The sequence below is a fragment of the Anser brachyrhynchus genome, assembly GCF_964034855.1.
Source record: "Anser brachyrhynchus genome assembly, chromosome: 12".
NCBI classification, from domain to species: domain Eukaryota; kingdom Metazoa; phylum Chordata; class Aves; order Anseriformes; family Anatidae; genus Anser; species Anser brachyrhynchus.
Window position 1 is genome coordinate 12,513,519 of NC_137707.1, and position 21,554 is coordinate 12,535,072.

The 21,554-nt window shown below is 62.5% G+C and overlaps 1 protein-coding gene across 1 annotated transcript; it reads left to right on the top strand.

The window, feature by feature from the left end:
- Positions 1–425: 425 nt before the first annotated feature.
- Positions 426–21,174, top strand: CARMIL2 (capping protein regulator and myosin 1 linker 2). The gene is made up of 40 exons (XM_080552612.1): positions 426–2,751; positions 3,771–3,862; positions 4,106–4,156; positions 4,289–4,348; positions 5,294–5,415; positions 5,657–5,754; positions 6,307–6,377; positions 6,749–6,822; positions 7,312–7,387; positions 7,460–7,548; positions 7,929–8,023; positions 8,184–8,270; positions 8,378–8,487; positions 8,616–8,693; positions 8,800–8,876; positions 8,957–9,061; positions 9,218–9,287; positions 9,394–9,475; positions 10,641–10,737; positions 10,832–10,889; positions 11,072–11,244; positions 11,718–11,786; positions 12,396–12,489; positions 12,566–12,661; positions 12,822–12,950; positions 13,498–13,611; positions 13,825–14,000; positions 14,280–14,367; positions 14,753–14,872; positions 15,387–15,453; positions 16,426–16,631; positions 18,369–18,472; positions 18,839–19,232; positions 19,419–19,538; positions 19,774–19,810; positions 19,943–20,011; positions 20,151–20,417; positions 20,517–20,618; positions 20,781–20,873; positions 20,956–21,174. The coding sequence occupies exons 1-40, from the start codon at positions 2,712–2,714 to the stop codon at positions 21,126–21,128; spliced, it is 4,323 nt and encodes a 1,440-aa protein (XP_080408738.1). The 5' UTR covers positions 426–2,711; the 3' UTR covers positions 21,129–21,174.
- Positions 21,175–21,554: the final 380 nt, after the last annotated feature.

Genomic DNA, 21,554 nt, shown 5'->3' on the forward strand with positions numbered 1-21,554 from the left:
GCCTTGCACCCAGCCCTGAGTGACCCCAAATCCCAGGGCTCCTGCTGCCAGCTCTTCCTCCAGCTCCTCTGAGCTCCAGCAATAGCTGCGTGCGTGGCTGGGCTGAACGGAAGGGAGCCTGAGAGGTGTATTTGGACAAAGACTGCAGGAACTGCTCCCGACTCCTCTGCTGTGCTGACAGCGTGCTGTGTTTCTTGGCAGCTCCTGCCCTGCGAGGCGCAGCCTGCTGCAGCAGCACGCGTGGGAAGATGCGGCTGATCTCCAAGGGACCGCTGGCAACTTCTGCTCTGCTTCTTCCGAGGAAACGATTTCTGAGCAGCAGTAGTTAACGCAATAGGTAAGAGCAGTGTTCATGCGTGTAGAGTGGGCATGCTAATTTATCGTAGACTGCTTTGGGAATTTTTCCAGAGGCCCAAGCAAGGGCTTCATGGGGACGAGGAGCAATCACCTGTGACTATCCTTTTTCTTCACCCTCGACTGTTACCTCGCAGTCTGCTCAGTTGACCTGGTTTCCACATGCATGTTCAGTAACCAGTGCTGTTACGCAGCCTGGTTTTCTTCATTTAGATTTGAGCTGGGTCTCCTGCCTCGGGCAGACACCTCTGCTCGTGTATCTCACGGGCTTCTGGTCTGCCCATGGTGGAGCTGTTCTGGAGAGATGCAGGGCAGAGTCCCAGTGCGCTCCCCAGGGCAGCACCTCAAGCCTGAATGAGGACGCCCCACTGCTGTTGATGCTGGAAGAGCTGTGCCTTGTGTTTAGGTCCGTGGGTGAAAAGCCAGTGCTAGCACAGCTCTGAGGGCATTGCTGCCTCAGCCACGCTGAGCTCACAGCTGCTGTAGCAATGGAGGGCTCCCTCGAGCTAGAGGGACCAATTTCTCTTGCATTACGAAGTGGGTACCAAGCCCACTTCTTTAGCTTAGGTTTTGTTGGTACAAACCATGGCTCTTCTGCAGCAATGGAGAAAAACTGATGACCTCTCTTGTCCTCACAAGGGATGGGGGCTTCTGTAACAAGAAGGGTTGCCACAGCAGGAAGGCTGGGGAAAATGTAGGGCTAATGGAGCAGAGGATTTGGTGGCAGAGGACATCGTAAAAAAACACGGTACTCGGTGCTGCTCTTGCCTTGATGTGTGCTGGTGAGGTGAGGTCTGTGCTCAGGCCTCCTGGAGCCCAAGCCTAACGGCAGGCTGAAGGATGCATCTGAGGATGCTGAGGAAACCAGCCAACATCATTGTAAAGTCACACTCCATCGTCTCTTTGAAAAGTCCTGGTGATCTGGGGAGGTTCGTGACACCTGGAAAAAGGCAAATGTCCTACCCATCTTCAGGAAGGGTAAGAAGGAAGATCTGAGGAGCTACAGGCAGATTGTGCTCAGTTTGGTTCCTGAGAGCAAACCCTCTCGGTGCTATTTCCAGGCAGAGAAAGGACAGAGGTGACTGGGAATGGTCCCCTTGGCGCAGGCACATCCAGCCTGACTGACATTCTCCAAGGAGGTTGTGTGGGCAAGAAGTGAGTAGTGAATGCTCATCTGGACCTTGGCAAGGCCTTTAACGTGGTCTCCTCATAGCTAAACTGGGGACATGGGGATCGGAGGCTGGAAAACTGTCTGGGCCACCAGTTTCAGCATGGTCAGCAGTATGAAAGCTGATGCTGGTGGTTCACGGTCCTCAGGGATCAACCCTACAGCCAGCACTGTTTAACATCTTGTTAATTAACATCTTGTTAACAACCTGGCCGGTGCGACAGGTGGGGTCTCAGCAGGTGTGTGCCTGATGCCAAATGGAAGGGAGCAGTTGATCTGCTCAAGGTGGGACCGGAGGGACCTCAGTAAGCCTTGGGCTGCAGGAAACCTCTCGGAGCTGAGCAAAGTGATGGGGGTGGGCGCACCATCCTCCCTCAGGACCTTCTTCTGAGTCCCTGGTAGTGTCGTCTGAACCAATGCTGAGAAATGTTGTGTCCAGTGAAGTCCCACAGCACTGCACAGGAGTTTTCTGCTCCATCCCAGACTGCTTCCACCTTCTTGCCCAATCTGGAGCCTTCCTTGGGAGAGCAGAGTGGGGTTGGTGTGCTCAGTGTGTTAGCAGCTCCAAGGAGGCCACCCTAGTTCCTACTTCTCATCCTTGCTTTGGGGCAGCAGTTGGGGCTGGCCAGGGGGCACCCTGGTGTGAAATTTGGGGCATTGGGCTCTGGAGAAGCACCGCGCCATGAACACCAGCACCCATCTACATCACCAACCCTTGGGTGCCCAACGCAAGGTGAAGGAGCCGGGCTGGCCTCCCCGTGCAGGAAGCCTCTCTTTCTGCACTCGCCATCCATCTCCAGCCACCGAGGCAGAAATGTGTCCCCAAAAACCACCCCGGGGCCGCCGGCTGCAGGGCAAGAAGAGACCAGGGAGCCTCCAACTTGAGGGTGCTGCTCCTGGCCCCCTCGGAAAGCTCGAAGATGCTCTCCAGCGTGGGGTCTCGCAGGCTTTGCGTGGGCCGCGGGCTCCGTCGCTCTCATCTCGCATCTCTTGCTCGCTGGGTAAATCTTGCCTGACGGGGCAGGAAGAGGCACCGAGTGCTGGAAGGGGGAGGAGGCGCTGAGGCAGCAGCGCTGCCGGTTGGTAACCTCAGCGCTTCCTCCCGGCACCGTGCCCCTCGCCCTGAGCAGGGGCTGCGCTGGGGGATGCTGTCCTGATCCCGCCGGCCAGCTCGCCCACGGTCCCCGCGATGGCCACGTCCCCCGGGGGGATCCCCGCTGAGCTGCAAGGTAAGCAGCACCCGCCTCGCTGCTCCTCCTGCCGCGTGGGTGCCCGCTGGTACGCGGCCTCCTCGGCCCCGCAGCTGCGCCAGGGCGAGCGGAGCTGCTTCTGGGCTCCTCGGGGCCTGCAGACACTTCCCAGGGGGTTCTGAGTGAGTCTGCTCCTTCCTGCAAAGCCCGCTTCCTCGAGGATGCTGCTGAGGCCAAAAGCATCCCCAAAACCAGGCTGGTTCCTCCTGCTGACCAGCAGGGTCTGGTGATGCCAAAGCCTTGGGCTGCCCCAGGCTCGGCGGGGAGGGATGCGAAAGGGATGTGAGAAGCCCGCAGCTTCAGGGAAGTTCTTCTGCCTCCTGGATTTGATTGGAGGGAAATTAAAAAGAAGAAAAGTTTGTGGAGGTCTGGAGGTCCTGCAGCCTCACCAGCCCCACCGGTGCTTGCACTGGTGAGGAGCAGCAGGTCACCGCAGCCCTGCTTCCCAGCTCGACCAGGGTGGGTCCCTGGGGACAACGGGAACCTGTGCGGTTCACTTTTACTCTCCTTGCTTCCCTCGGGTGCGTAACCGAGACAGCAGAGCCCCCGTGGGGACAGAGCCACAAAGAAAAATACCCCCGAGCAGGATGGCTGTGCGGAGAAGGGGCTGGGTGAAACCTTTCAGTGTGGGGATGCAGAAATCCAGGCGAGAGCTTTGCCAGGGCAGCTCCCAGCGCACGAGGGACAGGAGCCAGCCGGCAAAGGGTGCAAGGGCTCAGCTGGCTGGGGTCTGCGAGGAAGAGCCACAGGACGCTGCATCCAGCCGGGGAGCAGCAGTTGCCTGGTGGCAGGGCGCCGGGGACACCTGCCCTCGGGGGACGTGTTGGGTGTTTGGTCCCTCTGGAAGGAGGGGACGGGGCTGCTGCTGTGGTTTAGGGGAGCTGGATGCTCAGCGCTTCTTCCTGGCATGGGGAGCAGGGGGATCTCCTTGGGCACATTGTGCCGTGCACCCCAAGGGCACAGGGGTGCAGGAGAGACTCTGACACTGGTCTTTCCAGAGGGTATCACCGCCTCCCTGGGGACAAAGAAGATCCTCCTGGTCAAGAGTGTCCAGCTGCAGGTGAAATCCAAGTACGACGACTTTATCTTGGTACGTGCAGCATCCTGCACTACGTCCCTCTGCAGTTAGCCTGAGCTGGAGGTGGGGGCCCAAACCCATGGCACACGTGGGGACCCCACTACAGCCCCTGGCCCTGCTACAGGCTGCAGACTTCGTTATCTTAATTATTCATTTGCCTTGCTCCTGCTCTCCCCTCTTACTGGCTGCGGAGGGGTGCAGGGCAGCAGCTCCTGCCTCACCCCGCTCCCATCCCACCGATCTCCCCCTGCCTAGGTGCTGACGCCCTGGCGAGCCTACGTGGTGCCGGCGGTGCTGCCAGTCAGGGTGAGCGCGGGGCTTGGGAGAGCCCCCAGGGTGGGATGGGGGAAAGGGGTGAAGGGGGGTCTTGGGGCAGTGTGGGGCGGAGGGGGGGCACCCTTGGGTCCCCTTCTGTGTCCCAAGCCTCCTCTGCCGCAGGTGCACAGCAGCTTCAGCTTCCTGGAGGTGAGGGACATCGCCGTGCGAGAGCCCAGCGTGGTGAGTGGCACCGTGTGGGGCGAGCCCAGTGCCCACCTCCCCGCGGGGGCACCCATGGGTGCTGGGGACAAGTGTGGGTGCAGCCCCGGCCGCTCCTGCTTGGCGGGGACAAGGTGATAAACTGTGGCTGGCTTAACCCAGGCGATGCCAAATTTAGCTGGGAGGTGTTTTAAACCCCGCTAATCCTCTTACAGCGAGGCGACCGAGGCAGTGGGAGCGAAGCAGGGTGCAGCGGGATGCCTGAACGGGCCCAAAGCAGGGCTGCGGTCCCCTTTAGCATCTTGTCTTCGTTGTGCCCATTAAAGCACTTTCAGAAAGAACAGGCTGGGCAACGGGAGCGTTATCTTTTTAGGAGCAGGCTGCAGGTCTGAGCTCGGGGAGCTGGGGCGGGAGTGCAGAAGCCGGGCTCGGGGGCATCTGGAAAGCCCGGAGGCTGCGGTCCCAGCAGATCGCTGCCATCTCGCTCCTGCGGCTCAGCCAGCCTGTAATTAAATCAAGGAGCGTGTTGCCATGGGATCTGGGAGGAGCTGGAAGCTAAAAAAGCCTCGAAACCCAATTAGAGAAATTCAGGGAGGAAACCTCCGTCAGGGGCTGGCTGGCACAGCAAGATGAGCAGGGCAGCGAGGGAGGTTTGTCGAGACCTGGGCTGGGGGACCGCGGGCGTTAAACCAGCACCACCCTACAGTTTCTGCCAGTTAAACCCTATTCTCCCCCTGACTGTTTTGGGATGGCTCAACAGTGGCTAAACTTGAATTTTTGGGGGGGATCGATGCCTTATTCTAGCACATCACATCATTAATGAATTTCACGTTCTCAGCCGTACCTGTGTTCATAGGCTGGGGCTGGGAGCAGAGGCCGGGTGTTTGGTTGCTGTCACCGCCGTGTCTGTGGGTTTGGGGACACTGACGGTGTTCTCAGGCATCTCCCATCCTTTGGCCTCTGCAGGTTGTCATAGAAACGGACACAGCATCGTACTCCTTCCGGCTCATGTCCTTCGATGACTTGGAGCAAGTGGTCATCCATGTCACCATGTCACTTAAGAAGGTCTTCCCAGACTCATCCCCTGGGTGAGGGTCCTCTGCTCCTTGCGGCTGTCCTGTAGCGACCAGAGGGCTCAGAAAGGTCCAAAACATCTGCTGGGTCCTCGTGGTAGGAGAAAGCCACACTGATGGAGGCCAAATGAGCACCCTGTTACCCAAACATAGTGGGATGAGCGCCTCTGGTCATCCTCCAGGCTTGGCACACGTCTTGTAGCTGGCGGGGATGCTCTGCCATCCCACCACCATGCTATACTTGGTCCTTCCCTAGGACACTGCTCAAGAACTCGCCCCCCAACCTGTACGAGAGGATCCGGAGGGTCACGGACTCGCTGGAGGAGATGCTGCAGAGCAACCAGGGGCCCTGCGGTGAGCGCACGCCCATCCCCGGGGGTGGGAGCTGGAGGGACAGAGCTCCCCAAAAAAGGGGCAGGACAGGCGAGGGTGAGCAGCCAGGGATGTTCCCATCCACCTGGTGTGATATGGCTGCAAAACCAGTGGCTTCTTCTGCAGCCCGATTCGGAGTGGGAGCTTTTAAAGCTCCAGAGGTTGTAGAGGGAGGAGAGTTAGAGCGGGATGCGCGGATGAGGAGGTGGTTGCTAAAAAGATGATGATGCGAGCACATTTCCTGGCATACCTCTCTTACTGTTATGGCAACGCCTTCATTTCTCAAGTGATGGGGTCATCGTAAGGGGGGAAACTGGGCACTGGGATGATGCCAGGGTTGTGAGGCTGGGGCTCTGTGGGCAGCAGAAAAGCAGAATGTGCCAGGGGAGCCACGACAGAGGAGCAGAGGCTCTGCTGCTCTGCTAACCCAGGGAGAGCCCCTGCCTTCATCCTGCTGCTTTCTGCCCTCCTCAGGGGTCTTCCTCCGTGTTCTCCTTGGGAAGCAGGGCTCACGGTGCCACCTTCTCTTTGCAGGTGGGTTTTCAGAGACCTACGCCGCCTTATGCGATTACAACGGCTTTGCCTTCCGCGAGGAGGTCCAGTGGGTGAGCTGCTCGGCCCTGCGGGGTGTCACCAGGGGAGCAGGATGGCTCCACTCCAGATGGCGTCCTCATGGGGCTGGGGGACGTCCAGGGGTTGGGGCTGGGGGCGTCCCAGCACAGCAAAGCAGGCTGTCCCCTTGTCCTGGGGGACAACAACCAGCTCTAGGCCCCTGTTCCCACCAGAGCAGGGGCTGCTGTCATCTTCTGGCTGGTGCCTGCAGCAGGGGCCAAGGAGCCACCACGCCATGGTGAAGGCTACCCCCTGTTTGGGACACGTGCCTTGATGGTCAGGGGATCTTTGAAGCTTTGAGGCATCGAAGCCCTTCCCAGGAGCTGGCACTGAGCTCCATCCGTGTGTTTGTCCCCTCGGACAGGATGTGGACAACATCTACCACGGCCAAGACTGCCGGGAGTTCAACCTGCTGGACTTCAGCCACCTGGAGAGCCGGTGAGTGCCTTGGCCCCGCTGCACGGCGCCCTTTGCTGTGCCACCGTGTGTCCCCCCCGTGGCAGGGTTCAGTGGGTGGCACGTCACGCTTCTCTGCTAGCCTTCAGACCTTGCCTTGTGCCTCAGAGAGGACACATCTGCAGCCTGTGCTTGTCCTCCCGCAGCTAGAAGCCCTGTCCCGTGGGGCACGAGGCCGGGCAGACTTCGTTTTTAACATGTAAACGAGGCAGGCAGCCCGTTACCAGTTACGGGGGTGCGAGCAGAAGGCCTCATCAGCCAGGCGTTTCCCCATGCAAAGCAGCCGGCTCCGCTCGCAGCTGCGAGGCTTTGCACGGCTCGGAGGGCTTGCAGCCCTGCTGCCTCCCCAGATTGCTGTTATTGCGTGGGTTCGCACCTCGTGATGGGCCCACAAACTCCAACCGTGCTCAGGGACGCATGTGGGGGGCTGCGGGGATGGCCGCTGACTCCCTCGTCCCCGCCTCCCCCCAGGGATGTGGCGCTGAGCGTCGCTGCCTTGTCCTTCAACCTGTGGTTCACCAAGCTCTCCTGCAAGGACTTCAGGCTGGTGAGTGCGCACGTGCCGAGCCCTCTGTCCCCGCCGGCGGTGCCGGGGCCTGAGAGGCTTTGTCCCCCGCAGAACCAGGAGATCGCCGAGCAGCTGCTGTACATGCTCAGCAAGTCGGTGACGCTGGAGGAGCTGGCACTGGAGAACAGCGGGCTGAGATGGTACGGGAAGGCCTCGCTTCCCTGGGGGGGCCCTGTGGCGTTGCTGGATGAGGGCCTCGGGCTGCGCAGGGAACCCCCTGCCCTTCCTCCTGCTGCTTTGCCAGCTGCGCTGTTGAATTCTTAAAATGGCAAAAGTTTGGGTGCAACACTTGAGCACCTGGCAGGACAAGCTCCTGCTGCCCAAACTGGTGGCTGGAGGACAGGGATGCTGTGGCACTGAACAGGTTTCAAGATGCAGAGGGAATTGGGAATTTAGGAATGTGGGGGTCCTTGGGGTGGGGGGAGAGGCTCTACTTGTGGATCGAGCCGGCATGGTGGCACGTCCCTGCAAGGCCACGGGGTGGTGGCTGCATCTCCCGGGGGTGTCCTCCTCCCCACAGCGACTTTGCACAGAGGATGGCCCAGGCACTCAGCAGACATCCCGACTCCGTCCTGCACACCATCAGCCTCGCCGGCAACCAGCTGGAGGACAGAGGTACCTGACGGCACGAGATCAAGCCCACATGAGATGTTTACCTCCGCATCCCAGCCCTCCATCCATGCCGGGGTCCCCGTGCCCGTGGTGGGGCCCACGCTGCCCCTCTTGTGCGTGATGTGAGCAGCTGGTTGCTGAGGGTTTGTTCTGCTCTCACCAGGGGTAATCGCCTTCAGCCGGCACTTTGAGAAGAGACCCAAGGGCCTGCAGAGCCTCAACCTGGCCAGGACGATGCTTGCTGCTAAAGGTACGTCCAAGCTGGGCTCCTGGAGGGGCCACGGGGCCCCCTGCGGTGCCGTGCTGAAGGATGCGACGTGCTGCTGCCCAAAGCCCATGTCTTCCTCCCCCATGCAGGGATGAGCACGCTGTGCCAGGCGCTCGCAGCCAACGAAGCCATCGGCTCCTCGCTCCGGCACCTGGACCTCTCGGGGAACCCCGGCAGCTTGGCTGTGGAGGACACCACCGTGAGCATGGGGCAGCGCTGCCGGGGTGGGAGATGCCACCAGGAGCGAGGGGGCACCCGGGGCGCTGCTGGGGTTCGTGGGGTGGGTAGCGTGGTCCTGGACGAGGTGCTGAGCCCTTTCTCCTGCAGAGCTTGCAGAGCCTCCTGGGCCGCTGCGCCTCGCTCACGCACCTCAGCCTGGCTGCCACCGACTGCTCCCTGGACACCGTGAGTCCAAATGCGCTGCCGTGGGGCTCAGCACCCTTCCCTTCCTGGTCCATCTTGGGGTTGTGTGCCCTGGCTGAGTGGTGCTTCTCCTCCCCCCATCCCACAGCTCTTTGGGGCACTGGTCCAAGGATGCTGCGCCAGCCTGGTCCACCTGGACCTCTCCAAAAACACATACTCGCACCGGTGAGCCCCAGATCGCAGAGGGGAGCGGGCAGGTGGTTGGTGATGGTGAAATGATGCCATTTTGTGCCCTTCCCTTCCAGGAAGGCGAAAGCTGTCCCTCCTGACATCAAGCAGTTCTTCAGCCAGGCCCGTGTGCTCAGGCACGTCTCCATGGCGGGTACCAAGCTGCCTCCAGATGCCGTCAGGTCTGGGATGGGGATCGGAGCCTGCCAAGGGGGTGGATTTGGGGTGGATTTGGTCCCGGTGCTGTCACCTGGGGCTTTGCAGGGAAGTTGGATGGGGCTGCAAGGGGCAGAGCCCATGTTGCCCATGCTGATGGGTGGCTTTGGGGTCTTTTCCAGGGCCATGCTGCAAGGGCTGGCGTACAACAGCCACGTCAGTGATCTGCACCTGGATCTTAGCAGCTGCGAGGTGAGGGAGGGCACCCACGGGTGCCATGGGTCCGTGTGACAGTCCCGACAGCAGGATCTCATTGGTGGGGCTCCCCTTGTACCAATGTCTTGCTGTTTGCTCCAAGCTGAGGTCGGCGGGGGCCCAGGTCATCCAGGATCTCATCCCCGACGCCAGCGCCATCAGCGACCTGGATCTGTCTGACAACGGTGGGTCCCTTCCTGCACCCGGGGAGGTTCTCCTGCCTTGGGCTGCTCCCCAGAGGCCAGCTCAGATCCGTGGGTGTGTAGGACAGGGGTGGAGTCCCACCAGGCACCCTTGCACTTGTCCTGACCTGCTTCCCTTGCCTGGCCACTCAGAGGACTGTCCTGGTGCGTCCACCCATCACCCACGGCATTGCTCTGTGAATCCCCCCCCTGATGCTTAACCCAACATCAGGGGGTGCTCATTGCCCGTAAAAGTCCTTCCACAGCAGCAGCCACCGGGCAACCATCTCAGCAAAGGGTCTGGTGCCAGGACCAGTGGTTTGAAGGCACCCAAACACCTGCTGTGGATATCTGCCCGAGAGGTTACCACCCTGTCAGGCCTTATGACTTTCCGCCCTCAAAGCCAGAACCTACCTGCCTTCCCCAGGTGGGAAGTCCTTGCGTGTCCTCTTCTCCCTCTGCTCATGTCCTTGCCAGCAAAGTCCCACCTCACCAGCACAGGGCATGGGGCAGCTGCCTCACCTGCTGCCCCTTCCTGCCTCAGGATTTGCCTAAAATCAGGATCTGCCTAAAATTGTCACCTCATGTCTCTCGTGCCACAAACCTCCTCAGCTGGCTTCATCCGAAGCAGTCTGACATTGCTGGCTCAGGTTTTGAGGCTAGGTGAGATATGGAGGTGATCTCTTTGGGCTGACCTTGTCCACGGGAATTTGCTGTCTGTGCTTGACCATGTCCTGCCTCTGCAGCCATGGGGCTATGGGAGAACCACTGTAATTATTGCAGAAATCAATCCTTTTGCCTCTTTAATTTCACCTAAAAGGCCTCAAAGCTTAAAGCGACCTTGCTGAAATCTCACAGCAGATCACACAACATCTCTACAGCCAGACGCCTCTAGGAAAGCTAATGTGTTTTGGGTCACTCAAAACCTCATCTTGGTCTTGGTCCCCTTGGCTCACAGATGCTCCAAAACTCGCTGTTTTAACCAAAATGCCCAGCCAAGCTTCCCCCAGATGTGTTTATGGGAAGAGGGCCAGGGGGTGCTCCAGAGACCTTTCTGCTCTCCTACGTGGTGGCTCTGTGAGGGTCCCTGTGGGGACCACGGTGCCACCTCGGTGCTCCTTTGTGGTCCGGAGGGCTGGGAGCATCGCGGCGTGCTCATCTCTCGCAGGCTTCGACTCCGATATGGTGACGCTGGTGCTGTCCATTGGCAGAAGCAAGTCCATCCGGCACGTCTCGCTGGGGAAGAACTTCAACATCAAATCCAAGTACGTATGGGCAGCGGCACCTTGTCCCCAGGCCAGGAGCCCCTATAGCGCCGTGCACCCTGAGTGCGCGCGTAACCGCCCGCCTCTCCCGCAGGGACGGGCTGCTGGACGTCCTGCACCGCATCGTCCAGCTCACCCAGGAGGACGACTGCGTGAGTACTGCCCATCCCTGTCCACCTCCAACCATCCCACCTGTGCCCTGACCTCAGCCGCTGAGCAGCCTCCATCCCTGGGGCCACCCACGTGTCCCCGCCGCGTGGCTGCAGCTCTGCAGGGCGATCAGGTGTGCCGTGATGGGGACAGCCACATCTCCCCCTCCTCTTCTCCCACCCAGCCCCTCCAGTCCCTGTCTGTGGCCGAGTCGCGCCTCAAGCTGGGAACCAACGTCCTGCTGAGCGCCCTGGGCAGCAACACCAGCCTCACCGCGCTGGACATCAGCGGCAACGCCATGGGCGACACCGGCGCCAAGATGTTGGCCAAGGCCCTGCAGATCAACACGAAGCTCAGGTAGCAGCAGGACCATGCAGACCTCCTCCTGGGGGCTGTTTTGCCGTGGTGGCTGTGATACGATGGCCTGGGTTGGGAAGTTGATGCCACCAGAGGATGCTCCTTGTGACAACAAGCCTGGTCCTGGCCATGCCATGACCGTATCTCGCTCTCGTGACAGCCAGCTGGCAGTGCTGGTGACATGCGTGGTGACACGCAAAGGGCAAGGGAGCAGCTGGGTCTCTGTACCTGCGGGGTGGCCCTGTGCCAGCACATGCCAGCTCTTGGCCACATTTTTGCATCTGCATGGTCCAGGAGGCTACAGCTGGACCCATGCAGTCACTGCCTCACTGTGCTCTGTCATCCAGATCCTAAAATGTCCCTTTTTGACCATGTTCTGTCTGAAAAGGGAAGGAGGCTGCTGAGGACAGAACACAGGCAAGGCTCTGTCCTGCTTGGCAGGCGGGCAAGGCTCATTCCTGTCCTCTTTGCAGGACCGTGGTTTGGGACAGGAACAACACAACTGCCCTTGGCCTCCTGGAGGTGGCTCAGGCTTTGGAGAGGTAAGGAAGGAGCAGCCTGGTCCTCCAGGCCCACTGCCACCATGCAGAAGAGACTGGCATCAGGGTGTCACTGTCCCCAGGGCCTCATATCCCCAGACGCATTGCGCACAGTACCAGTGGGTTGTAAGCAGGGTCCGAGCAAGCTTCCACACAACCTGCAACCCCTTGGGTGATGGCAATTCAGTTCTGGGCTCAGCACCTTCAGGGCTCTGGGGCCAGCTGTGACCCAGCTTTCCCCAGCCCCATCCCTCCCTGAACTATGCCTCAAACTGATCTGCTGCTTGTGGGGACCTGGAGACCCTGTGCTCCTTGCCATGAAGGATGGGTAGAAACATCCACCTACCCGGGCTGCCATGTGGCCGTGTAGGTGCTCTGGAGGTCTGAACAAAGAGGACTTGGGCTGGTGAGGACGGATGGAGAGCATGGGTCATTGCAGCCCCATCGGGGTTTGCTGGTCCACAGGGTTGTCCTTCTCCAAAGCTGGACCTGGGTGGGCTTGGGACCTCCATGGGACGGGACCTACATGGGACGGTCCCCACCAGGCTGCCGTGTCGGGCTCCCTGCCACGCGGGGCAGTGCCCTCGGCTCACCCCATCCCTTCCCCGGCAGGAACTACACCCTCAAGTCCATGCCCCTGCCGATGAGCGACGTGGCGCAGGCGTACCGCAGCAACCCCGAGAGGACGGAGGAGGCCGTGCACAAGGTTGGGGGACGCGGGCTGGGGTTGGGGTCCGGGGAACGGGTCTGGCTGCTGACATCCATCCGTCCGCCTGCTGCAGCTCCAGTCCTGCCTGGCGAGGAACCAGATGCGTCGCGCGCTGCCCGTGCAGACCTTCCGCCTGCAGCAGGGCATCCTGGCCTCCTCCTCCGAGCAGGTGACGCTGCCCCGTGCCTTGTCCCCCATCAGGGACAGCCCTGAGCACCGCGGGCAGGACGCGCAGCCTGCCCCGTCCCCTCCGTGCCCTCTGCTGGCAGGGGAGCTGGCAGCGACGCTCGGGTACCCGCGGGTGACGCAGCTCCTCCGCTCTGCTCCAGATGGTGAACGAGATCTGCTTGAGCGTGCAGAAGCACGTCGACATCCTGAGCTCCTGCCCGGGCCGGGAGGTGGAGGCGGACATCCTCTGTGCCGAGGAAGCCATCAGGAATGCCAACCTGGCCGTCAGCGTGAGTCTGCTGCGTGCGGGGCGGCCCGCATCACACGGGTGCGGGGAGACGGCCCAAAGTGCTCAGATTTGGGATCAAAGCAGTTTATTGATTTGTTAATGGCATGATTAACTGGCAGTCAGCTAACATCGGTATCGTCAGTGCAACAGCTGCCTGTGAGCAAATGCTTGCAAAATGTTAAAGAACAGATACAAAATTTTAACCCCTTTCTGTAACAAGTCCCAAAATGTTCCAACACCCCCTCCACACGTGCATGCAGACTCACTTTTGTGCACGCTTGCAGCCCCTCTTCAGAAAGGGGGTTTCCCTGCTCACCCACCCCTCCTGCAGCAGCTTTGGGGGGCCCCCACTTCAGCAACACCCCTGGCCCACGACACCCATCCTGACTTCTCAGGCTGTGGGGAGATGGAGGAGGACAGCACTGATGGAACCCCAGCACGTTGCTGGTGCAGGGGATGCTCCCCCATGGATGCAGACTTCCCATGGCTGAGCAGAGCAAGGGTGAGGTGCCGCGGGATGACCCACGCGTGCTCTCTCCCCGTCGCAGATCTTGCCCCTGTTGTACGAAGCAGGGAACACCCCGTACCAGAGCGGCAAGCTGCAGCACAAGCTGGAGTGTCTCACGGAGGAAGCGTCGCAGAGCTGCGGCCGGGAAATCCAGGTGGGAACCCTTGGGGAGCTGCTGGAGAGCAGGGGGCTGCCAGCAGCATGGGATGCTTGTCCGCCCTGGCCCAAGATGCAGTGAAGTCCCAGATGCCGGGACTTCCCCCGTCCTTACCCTCCACAGCATCTGTTGGAACAAACAGGAGAACACCCAGCTCCAGGTAAGGTGCTGAAAACTCCCTTTTCTCCCCAAATTCTGGGTCTGCCGCAGGCAATCATGCAGGCAGCGATGGACACGGCGCACAACCTGTGCCCGCCCGTGATGCAGAAGAGCGGGGTGAGGGACCAGCTGATCAACGCCATGTCGGAGCGCATCCACCTCCAGGAGCACCTCAACCTCAGCTCCGTCCTGGACCAGATGGTCACCGACGTCTTCAGCAAGCTGAAGTGGGTGACGTGCCTTGCTCCTTTTTCTTCCAGCAGCATGAGGTTAAGTGGTGGTTCTGGGGAACCCCAACAATGTGATGCTTCTCACTCGTGTCCAGTTTGGGGCTGGGAAGTCCCATGGGGTGCCGTTCCTGCGAGCACATCCCATTGCTGGGAAAGGGGAGCATGGAGGCAGGGGGGCTGCAGGCACCTTACTCTATCCTGCCTTGCCGCATGTCTCCTCTGGGAAGCGACGGCGGGCACCTGCGGCATCCCTGATGCACCTCTCTCTGCTCCCAGCGAGATCAAGCTGTCCGTCACGGCCGCCGTGGCCGACTGCATCGTGGATGCCGTGCTGGGAGACCTGTCTGCTGCCCAGTGCAAGCTGGTGAGTGCTGGGGTGCCAAACCCCATGGAGAGGACGTGGCAAGGCGGGGGTCTTAGCAGACACCACTCAGCATGGTGAGCGTGGGTTTGCTGTCCGCAAAGCAGGACCGTTCCCACCCAGGTTGATGTTCCTCCTGGGACATCTTCTCCCAAGGTGGCCACGGCAGAATTAAGGTCGCGTGGCTCTTCCACGTCCCACGGGGAGGTGTGGTGGGGTGCTGGGGTGGAGCCGGGCACCTGGGCCAAGAGCACCCTGGCGCCACCGGGGCCAGCAGCCGGCTAATCAGCCCTAAATCCCCTTGCAAATCCCAGCCGCAGGCAGGGAGCAGAGCAGCACGTCGTGCTTCAGCCGGAGGGATAATTTAAGCGCTTCCTAATGGTTTTAGGCAGAGAGCCTCCCCACGCATGGGCTGGATCTCCTGGAGCCCACTGAGGACGATGCCGCCGCGCTGGCGCGGAGCAGGAACCTCTCGGACCTCGCTGAGAAAGGCTTCGCGGTGGAGGAGGTAGGGCTTGGTCCCCCCCTTGGGCTCAGTGATGACCCTGCCGCTGCGTGATGATGCCCACGGGCTTTTATCCGCATTATGGGATGATGCCGGGCTTAGCGCTGCTGCCTCTGTGGGCTCGGACAGCCTAAGGCACGTCCTGGCCATGCCCCCGGCCACACGTGTCCCCTCCAGCCTTCTGGCACATGTGGCACGGGGTGACAGCCAGCAGAGCACCAGCCCGGCACCCAGGCCGTGCAGATGCTTATCTGGGCGCCAGCGATGAGCTGGACCGGGGATGGAGGAGTGCACCCAGCGCGGGGCAAAGGCTGGCCGGGTCCATCCTCCCAGCGGGGTGATGCTGGATGATCCTTGGTGGTGATCCATGATGGTGATGATCCGTGAACGATGATCCCTGATGATGATGAAACACGGCCGGATCTCCAGCCTGGAGGACCCCACGGCCGCTGGCTGTCCCTGTGCCACCGGTGGCCGGGAACCACTGCAGGCTCTCTCCACCCTTCTCTCCTTGCAGTACAAGATGGCTCTGCGGAGGAAGAACAAGCATTTCAGGAGCATTCGGCCCACGCCGACCGTGAGAAGTAAGGCCACCGCACAGCTTTCCCTGCTTGCTCAGCGGGCATCCACACCGGGGTGTCCCCATGTCCCCACCCCGATGTTGTAGGGACAGGGGGGGCTTACACCATGAATTTGGGGTGCGATGGTCCTGCAGGGTCTTTGTGGTCCAGCTGGGAAAATTCCCTGAGCTCCCCAGGTGGGATGCTGGGAGGTTTGGGGACAGTTCTGGAGGTTTCAATGTTCCAGCCATCGCATCTGGGGGGGGGGGGAGGGGGGGATCACCCATGGGTGCTGCAGGGTGCTGAGCTGCCCCAGGCTTTTTGGTGGCTGTTTTTATCCCACAAAACCCTGCCCACGTGGGCTGCCTGGGGTCAGCTGGAGTGTGTCAGGATCGTGGCAGGGGGCTGCTGGGGCGGCTTTTGGCTGGGGGGGGCGGCTGTGATGCCTGTCTGCTTTGGCTGAAGCAGTGCTCACACTGCACCCCCGGTGCCTTGCATCCATGTAGACCCCTGACACCCCAAAATCTGCAGCATCCTGCCCCCCCCCACCCCCGGCTTTCCCCAGATTACCCATGCCGAGCATAACCAGACAGCACGGGGAGCTGCCCACCGGGCTGGGACGACACATGGGGGGAAGGAGATGGGGCAGACCCAAATCACCCCCTGCCTGCAACCCAGCCCCGTCCCCAAAAATCCCATCTGGAGGTGGCGGCGAGGGGGGGGGGTGGGGGGTGGGGAGTGCATTTTGGCGACCCACGCGCTCGGTGGGCATCTCGGGGCTGAGCTGCAAGGGTCCCTGAGCATCCCTCCCCCTGCATCCCTGGGGACCGCGCTGCGCCGTCGGCGTGGCAGCAGGATCCGTCCCCGGCTGCGCTGCAAAGCTGCTGCCCGGGGGCTGACGCGCAAGCTCTCCCCGCCGTCAGCGGCGGCACGGAGCATCCACGCATCCCCGCTCCCCGCCGCGTGGCCATCGGTGGGCTTCTCGCCCTTCGCCAGGTCCCTCGGAGCTGGAGCTGCCGGCCAGCGGCAAGGCGCGCCCGGCTGCCACAAAGGATGCTGAGCCCGCCGCCGGCGCGCTCCCCGGCACGCCGCCCGCCGAAGCCCTCATGGACCTTCCGACCGCGGGCGAGAGGCTGGAGCACTGCACCAAAGCCAGGCCCAGGCCCAACCGCAGGCACAAGCAGCCGCCGAGCAAGCCGAACGTGAGCCCCGCGTTGGTTTTTCCTGAGCAGGGAGAGGGTGGATGCGCATGGGTTCTGATTTTTTTATTATTATTATTGTTTTTCTCGGAAGGGTGAATTCCCTTCATTGGCAGGATGAAGGCAGGGAAACGGGGTGCGCGGAGCAGCGGCCGGTTTATTATTTTATTATTCTGTGTTGTGTGCCTGAGCCGCCGCCGCGACCGGAGCTCGGAGGACAGGCAGGGGGCTCGGGGGGGGCAGGCAGGCACCCGCTCCTTGTTTATGACTCTGCGATGCAAACCACAGGGGCTGGGGGAGAATCGGGGAGGGAAAAAAAATCAGAGTGCGTGCAGGGGGCTGTGTGTCTGTCAGTGGCTCTGTCTCCCTCCATCCATCCGTGATGAATTTTCTCCCATGGTTCGAAAATGGTTTTGGGGAGCATCAGGCAGTGAAACGCAGCCCTCGGTGGCGCGGGCGCTGCCAGCCCCAGAGGGGTGGGATGTGCTGGGCAGCTGCTGCCTGCAGCACTTCCCCTGCTCCTCCGGCTGGTTTGGAAGCAAAAAGCAACTTTTGGGTGCTCCGGGAGCAGAGCTCGCGGTGGGGATGGAGGAGGGGAGGCTGGGTGCGTGCAAGGCTGTCAGCAGCTCGGGTCACCCTCTGCCAGGAGCTTCAGCACCCAAAGTGAGCGGGGAGGGGGCTTTGGGGGGACCCGAACCCCGTGGGTGGCAGCAGGGCCGGACCCCGATGGCGCCAGCTTGTTCCCCTGCCACCAAGCTGCGTCTGGATCCGTCCACGCGTCAGAAAGCCCCGGCTCGCCTGGCCACAGCGATGCTCAGGCTGGGCAGGACCTGTGGCCGGCCCACCGGTGGCTCGAGGATGAGGAGGAGCAGCAGGAGCCGCTCGGCCGCAGCCCCAGGGCTGTCACCTTGGCACGCCGCGCTGCAGCGCGGGGGCCGCGGGGGCCTGGCACCGCTGCCGGTGTCGGAGGAGGAAGGAGAGGCACGACTCCAGCTGCAATGAAAAGGCGTTACGGGTTGGAATGCCACCAGCAGGGAAGTGCCTGGTCGATAGGAAGCCACTGACGCGGTGCCAGGGCCAGGCCCTCCTCTGTGGACAGATTTGCTGCCTGGCACGGAGCGGTGACCTTCACCTGGCCACGGGGTTGCCCCGAGGTGGATGAGGGTGGCCTCCACGTGGGGAAGCCTCCGAGGGGCAGCAGCAGCCCGGCTGTGCAGGTGGCAGGATGCAGATCTCTTAGGGCACCAGCCCCATCTCCCTCTGGGGGCACCGATGGCCTTTTCTTGGGGCTCAGATCCCTGCCAAAGGCAGCTGGATCGGAGACCTGGCCCAGCTGTAGGAGGGCTCTTGCTAGACGTGGAGGTGATATCCAGCTGCTCCTCGCCCAGAGGGCAGGCTTGGCCACCAAGTGTCCCCAAGGAGGGTCAGAGAGGCAATGCACGTGCAAGACGGGTGCTGCAGTGTCAGGGTGCCGTAGCGAGGGGGCTGGTGGTGGGGCAGGAGCCGTGCGGGCTGTGCGAGGGGCTGGCAGCACCCAGGGGAGCCCCTGATGGGGGACACAGCAAAGCTGGAGGGGGCTCAGAGCTGGGGCACAGTGCAGTGGGGTTTCCATGCTGGTGGTGGGATGGTGCGATGAGCCTGCTCAGGACACGGGGGCTGTACTTGTTGGTGCAGGGGGTTTTTGGCTGATGTGGGGGCTCAGGGAGCCCACCCGTGGCTGATGACCATGCTTGCCCGCAGGTGCAGCCTGTGGTCCATGAGAACAGTGAGGACAGGAGCATCACCCGCGTGGATGAGGGCCTGGAGGACTTCTTCACCAAGAGGCTCATCAGCGAGGAGCTGCCGTAAGCCGTGGGGGTGGCCGCAGCCCCCGGATGGGTCCCAGCACCCATCCATCACTGTGCATGGTGCTCCTGCAGCCCATGCCCAGGGCTGTCTGTGCCTGCTGTGCTGGCCAAGTGCCTGAAGAGATGCTGGGGGAAAGAGCATGCTGTGCCCTGGGCACCCAGCGGGGCAGAGCTCGTGTTCCCCCCGGGGGGTTTCCATGGGCAAAGTGGGTGGGAGAGGGTGGTGGTGGTGGCAGTGGGAAGTGGTGGTGGCACCTGGTGGGAACAGATGCCTTTGCCAGGATGGGTCTAGGGCCCATAATTTGGGGGGTGATGGGGAACACAACAGCCTCGAGCTCATCTTTTCCCTGTTTCTTCCCCCAGCCCCATGGTGCTGGAGACCGGCCCCGGATCAGCCCCTCTGGTGTCCTCCAGCTCCCGCACCCTCAAGAAGAAAATCGGGAATTTTTTTGCCTTCAAGAAGCCCAAATCCAGCCGGGGCTCGCGGTGCGAGAAGGAGCCGGAGGGCAGCACGGCAGCTCCCAGGAGCCGGCGGTCGATGCTCAGTGACATTTTACGGGCCCCCAGCAAGGCGGGCGAGCCGGGCAAGGCGCTGAGCAAATCCGAGGAGGGGGCCCTCAGCACCGAGCCCGAGCACAGCCAGACCCCCGAGGCTGCCCGAAGGATCAGGCCCAAGTACTCGCGGGAGGGCAAGTCCCAGTCCCTCATCCTGCTGCCCGGGGAGGACGAGGAGGCGCTGGGGGTCAGGCAGGACAAGGTAAGCATCGCCACGACCAGTCCCAAAAATGTCACCTTGGATGACCTTGTCAGTGGGCTGGGTGCTGTTCCCACCAAGGGGGGGGGGGGGGGGGGGATAAGATGGGACCACAGGGAGCCTTGAGCAGAAGACCCATGGGGCTGGGTGCTGTGCCCCTCACCCTGGCACGGTCTTCATGTCCCACAGAAGAGGCACCTGGAGAAGAGCGACGGGGAGCTGCCCAACTCCTTCGAGCAGCGCGTCCACGTCATGCTGCACCGCATGGGTGTCACCAAGGGCCTGGCCGCCGAGGGCAAGAAGCAGCAGGTGGGGCTGGATGGAGCCTCCTGAGGGACACAGCCCGCACCCACCTGGGCAGCGAGGTGGTGGCCCCCTGGGACAGGTGGCACTGAGCTGTGCTGCCACCGCCCTGTCACTTGGCCCACTGCAAGGGGACCATCATACGGGCTGCTACGTGGTGCATGGTGTCTGTCTGTCTGTCCTTCCCAACCCCCCCAGCCTCTTGTCCTTCACCCCTCACCATCTTTCTTTTCCCTTGCAGAGCAAAGACAACGAGATCAAGAAAGCCGGTTCAGATGGTGAGGGCCCACGTCTCCTCCAGCCTCCCTCCACCCCTGGGTGCCACCCCGCTGGGCTCCCTGACGGCCTGGGGGCTGATGGCACAGGGTGACCTCGCTGTACTGAAGCCGGCCGGTGGCCTGTGTTTGCAGGGGACATCGTGGACAGCTCTGCGGACTCCCCGCCGTCCCTGAAGGCCCGCACGCACTCCGTGTCCACAGGTAGGTGGGCCCGGGGTGGGAAGGGGCACCTGGGCAGGGTCCCACCGCCCAGGGCTGCCCAACCCTGGTCAAGGAACCCCGGGATCCCTCGTTCCCCCTCCGCGGGGTCACAGGGACGTAGCCACGCTCTTCCCCGCAGACGTGGCCCTGCGCAGCGCGGCGGAGCCCAGCCCGGCCTGGAAAGCGCTGGGGCGGCAGCTGAACGCGGAGCTGACGGGGCCGAGCTGGGAGCAGCCCCGGCGCTGCTCCGCGGGCCCCGAGCAGAGCGGGCAGCCGGCGTGCCGCGAGGCCTGGAGCAGCAGCCTGCCGCGGCCGGGGAGGAGCGCGCCGCCGCGCCGCATCAGCCACGGCGGGGAGCCGGCCGCCGGCACCCCCCTGCCCACATCGCCCCGCTCTGGCACCGAAGGTACCCGAACCGCCGGCGACTCGCGGCCGTGTGGTGCACCCCGAGCCCTGCTCCGGGGGCAGCCGGACCTTCTGATGCCGTCTCCTGCTGCTTTTGCAGACAATCGCCTGACGCCGCGGCTGGCTGCGCCCAGCGGCCGCCGGGCTGTGTCAGTCCACGAGGAGCAGCTCAGGGAGCCGCAGTGCCTGGCCGAGCTGGGAAGTAAGTGGGGGCCAGCTGCAGACACGCTTGGCACCCGTCCGGCGAAGCGCCCTCATGCCCCACCTGCCCCCTGCTTCGCTGCCATGCCCCAGCCTCGGGCCCAGAGCTGTCCCCACACCGGTGGCACGGTGGTGACGTGCTGCCTGCTTGTGTTTCCCCCAGCCGTGACGATTCCCCTCCGTCTGCGGCGGTCGCCTGTGCTGAAACGGAGACCGGAGGTGACGGGCGAGCCCAGCCCAGCCTCAGAGGCAGGAGGTGAGGCCGGGGGGGAGGTGCAGTGCCCCTCACGCTAAGCGAGGCCTGCACCCGCTCACCCCAGTGTTTGTGGCTTTTCCAGGCACCACGCCGCAGGACCGGCCCCGTGCCGGGCTGGAGGAACCGCAGCCAGGAGCGACGGGGTACGGGGAGCGGCCAGGAGGCCTGACACAGACTGTTGTGAACGCACAAGACTCAGCCGTAGACCAAAGAAGCCCCGTGCCAGGCCGGGAGGAGCCGGCCCTGGGACAGTGAGCCCCTGCATGCCGCTGCACTGTCCCCAATAAAACCCTGCAAGCAAGCGCACGGTGACGGGGTGATTAGCGACAGGGGCGCGGGGTCTGCTCCGTGCCCCGCTCCTGCACCGCGTTGGCGTGGCTGAGGGCCTGGCAGCATCGCCGTCTACTCCAGAAGGCAGCAGCCACTTTTCGCTGCAGCGACGGCCCCGTTTGGGGCATCGGCAGAGCGGCAGTGCCCAGGGGGCACGGACCTGTGGCCACAGCCCCGGGACCCCCCATGATGGAGGGAGGCAGGGATGTGTCAAGCGGCTCGTCTCCCTAGGTTGCCTCTGCTGGCCCAGGCTGGTGGGCTGCAGGTGGTGGCAGGAACGCCGGCAATTTTAGGGAGGAATCTGGGAGGCAGAGCAGGTGGCAGAGGTGCTCGCAGCCTGGCGGTGCGGAG